We start from the raw sequence: 4,025 nt of genomic DNA on the forward strand, positions 1-4,025 counted from the left end.
GATCTGAGTGTTTAGACCTTGACCAATCATCAGAAGGAGCCAGGAGAAGAGTGTACTAAGTGCATTCTCCCCGACGCTGTGTCAGATTCCCTATAGACAAACTTACAATGTAATGGGATTGTCTCTATCACTTCTCTCCCCCTTGTAGCAATCAGTTGATGTCTGAACACTAAGACCCCGACTGATCTAAACTTTTTACATGTCTCTTGGACATGTCAAAGTTTTTTTTTTTTTTTAAATAACAGGTGCACTTTTTTCATTGGATAAAGTGATGAATTGGGAGAGGGTAATTTTTAGTGTTTGTTGGTTGCATTAAGTATTGCAGCATATATGGAAGGACAGTACTCTTTATATAGATGTTCTGCTAAAGTGTTACTGCCAGGTACCATAGTTAACTTTTCTGAGTTCATGTAGTTCCAGAGATGCAAACCATAGGAGTCACTGAAAGTTGTCAATTTGTCCCAAACCTGGTAATATTGTCTCCACGCTGGATAACTGATAGGGTAAAAGCGCTGGGGATTGAAGAGAGTAATATTTGCACACGTCACATCATCAGTACCATTAAATACAGGAATATCACAGAATGTCTTTAAAATACGGGTAAAGAGACGCGGTCCTTGCTGTCCCCATAAACTGCTGTCATACTTCTGAACAAAGTCCTCCAAACACTCCTGGGTGAAATTATGATGAGAAGAGAAGCCAAAAATACCATTGCTAGACTGTTGAGGATGTTCTGAAGACAGGAAGTTCTGAATAGGAATGGGTCGCATTGTGATGAAGTCCGTATCCATATATATGCCACCATAAGTCCAGATAAGAGCCAATCTACAGCCGTCAGCACTGACATGCAACCAGAAATTCTGCTTTTGTACATCAAGCTGAAAGTAAAATAAAGAACATTTAACTGTCAACATGACATTATTTTTAGAGGGGTTGTCTGATTAAGTAAAACGTATCCCCTATGCCAGTGGTCAGACCCCCATGATCTCCAGAACGGGGCCCGTCTCTTATCTTAAAATGCTCCAGTTCCCACCTTCTGAGACAAACTGGCAATGGCGGCCCACCCCGCCAATCATCTATTCCGTGAATGGGCGATGCGTTTTACATAACTTAACAACCCCTTTAGATAACACAATCTGCTATGTTATTTTAACTTCACATATGATATTACTTCACAAGGAACAAAAGCACTTTGGTCATCCATAAATGCACACAAAGGGTTACATACATAATCTTGTTTATTATGTCTATTCTGTACAATGCTTTTACATACAAGTTTAAATTTCTAAAATATTAGAGTACATAGGGGCTGGGTGTTCCTCCAGTAAGAATGCCCTACTTATGACATTGGCTTGTCATCTACATAAACTATATAAACTATTGACTTTTTATGACTACTGTTAAATATTTATCTCTTTTTTTAACCCTTTTCCATGCTGTGCTTAACTCCATAACTCTTGGGGGGATTTTGTTTTTACATAGTGTACTTTTTGGGAAAAATGAAAAGTTCTCTTTACTTTGAAGGTCAATTCAATTAAGACTTTACCCAATTGATATATTTTACTACTATCACTACTACTATTTTGCTATTCTACTTTAGAAAAAAAAGTCAAACTTTGAACAGTGAAATCATCGCTCCACTGATACATATAGTCCATAGTAGAAAAAAAGATTGAATGCACTTACCTTTCAAGTGCTTAAAATCCGTGCTTTAATGTGCTTCCAAAGACAAACAACGCAATGGTAGACAACATGGGAGAGGCATCTGGACATTAACAGTGAGGTACCAGCTACTGTTATTAGCCTTACCGCCTATGAAGCAAGTGCAGCATCTGCGCTGATTTCATAGGCACTTAACTATCCGGGCATACATATACTCCCTGGTGCGTTAAGTACCAGAGGGCAAGGGCATACCTGTATGCCCTGTGTTATCTTGGCATTAATGCCCAAGCTTTTATTGTATGTTTGGTTTTCCAATGTTACCTTTGAAGTGCCTTAACTGGCTTATGTTTTCATCACTATAACCATATGATGGTTTGTTTTTGTGGAACAAGTTTGTTTTTTTTATTGACACCATTTTGGAGTTCATACATACTTTATCAATATTTTTTTAATTTAATTTTATTTATTTGGGGGGGCAAGATTTAATTTATGCCATTCACCATATGGTAAAAATAACATTATAACTTTATTCTGTGGAGGATCAATGCAATTACAATACCTAATATTTGTACAGAACACACTACAAGACCTAAAAAAATTTTTGGGGGGGAAACTTTATGTTTTTATTGGTAACATTTTGGACTACACGTGACTGTTTTATCTTTTTGTTTTGCCTTCATTTGGAGGTAGATTAACAAAGTACAACAATTGGAGCCCAATTCAAATTTGCTATATCATTACAATTGAAGATTTTATTTGGCTGAACTTTACCTTTATGTACCATGAGTGAAGTGGTGTGCCAGTAAACACTTCCTCAAATCTCAAAGGGAAGAAGTATATGTTTTTCAGAGTTGAGAGCACTGAGAAATGTTTCTTCACCATTTTTTCAATGTTGGTATCATTTAACCCTTTCATGAAGAAGGCCACTGGTCTGTCTTTATACACACGAGCTGCGGACTCAAGGGCACATAAAACTAGTGGAGGGGGCTGTAGTCTATCTGAAGTTTCCAAAAATATAATCCCATCACCTTTTTTTAATACTTCAGATGGAGTAATGTTCACTGTAACACTCTTTACTTCTGTGCTATTTGTTCTATTGCTATATGCGTCCTGCATGGGACTCAGCATAAATGAGGTAAATTTATTTAATATATTTTCTTTTGAGATAGAATGCACATAGGAAATTATATGTTGTCTGTTGTATCTTGCACAAAAGAACCCAATGGTTATCCATAGAAGAAAGAAGGCTAATTTCTTCAGGGGTTTTAACATTACTGCAGTATATGGTTGTCAGACTGCAAAACAAAATATAATAATTTAAATGAAGCATACTACAATAAAATACATAAAAAATATAGGAAATAAATATATTCAGGAAATTTATCATCATTGCTTTGGTAAGCAAGTTCTGTAAGCATTTTTTTTCTTGCTTTTGGTTTTGCTTATGTGTGACTTATGTATTATACAGGGGGTTGATAAATTTGGCTTATATAAGCAAAAACCAATAAATCACTTTTGAATACCATTTTTTTTTAGCACACATAAGCAAAAACCAATAAATGACTCCAGAACACAACTTTTTAACCCCACCCCCTCTCCTCTATGAAAAAAATGTGATATATATATATATATATATATATATATATATATATATATATATCTTAAGCCCCTTTAAGACACAGGGTTTTTTTTATTTTAGAAATGTTGTTTTTTTAACTATTCACCTTCTTAAAATCATAACACTTTCAATTTTACACTTTACATATAAGGCCTTGATTTTTGCACTACCAATTTTTATTTGTTGTGACATCAATAATTTCACTACAAGATCTATGATGAAGCAAAACAAAAAATTATTTGTTGGACAAAAATGGGGGGAAAAAACACTCCATTTTATGGCTTTTAGAACCTTCCATTTCTACCCAGTGCACTTTTCGGTTAAAATGACACATTCTATGTAATCTGTAGGATTCTTTTCACACTGCCGTTGTGACACAACAGTGTGACATCAATGGGGGAACCCGGGGAGAATAGCAGGAGGAAAAATACATCATGCAGCGTTTTTTTCCCTGTTACTCCTGTCAAAAAACAACGGCGCCCTACAGACCCCATAATAGTGAATGGCATCTGTCGGGACCCATTGTTTCCCATTGTGCCCCGTCAAATATAACGTCTGTTAAGGCAAAAAATAAAGTGGCTGACGGATGTTTGCGACAGTGTGAAAAGGGGTCTTATATAGGTTTGATTTTGTTTTACTAATATATATATATATATATATATATATATATATATGTATATATATTTATATATATATATATATATATATATATATATATATATATATATATATACAGTCTTGGCCG

General features: G+C 35.1%; 1 protein-coding gene across 1 annotated transcript; it reads right to left on the bottom strand.

Moving 5' to 3' along the window:
- Positions 1-293: 293 nt before the first annotated feature.
- On the bottom strand, positions 294-2,778 carry LOC130360970 (alpha-1,4-N-acetylglucosaminyltransferase-like). Its single transcript, XM_056563530.1, has 2 exons — positions 2,434-2,778; positions 294-878 (listed from the first exon to the last, which is right to left on the bottom strand). The coding sequence occupies exons 1-2, from the start codon at positions 2,776-2,778 to the stop codon at positions 294-296; spliced, it is 930 nt and encodes a 309-aa protein (XP_056419505.1).
- Between the last annotated feature and the right edge of the window lie 1,247 nt (positions 2,779-4,025).

Source organism: Hyla sarda, chromosome 3 (genome assembly GCF_029499605.1).
Source record: "Hyla sarda isolate aHylSar1 chromosome 3, aHylSar1.hap1, whole genome shotgun sequence".
NCBI lineage: Eukaryota > Metazoa > Chordata > Amphibia > Anura > Hylidae > Hyla > Hyla sarda.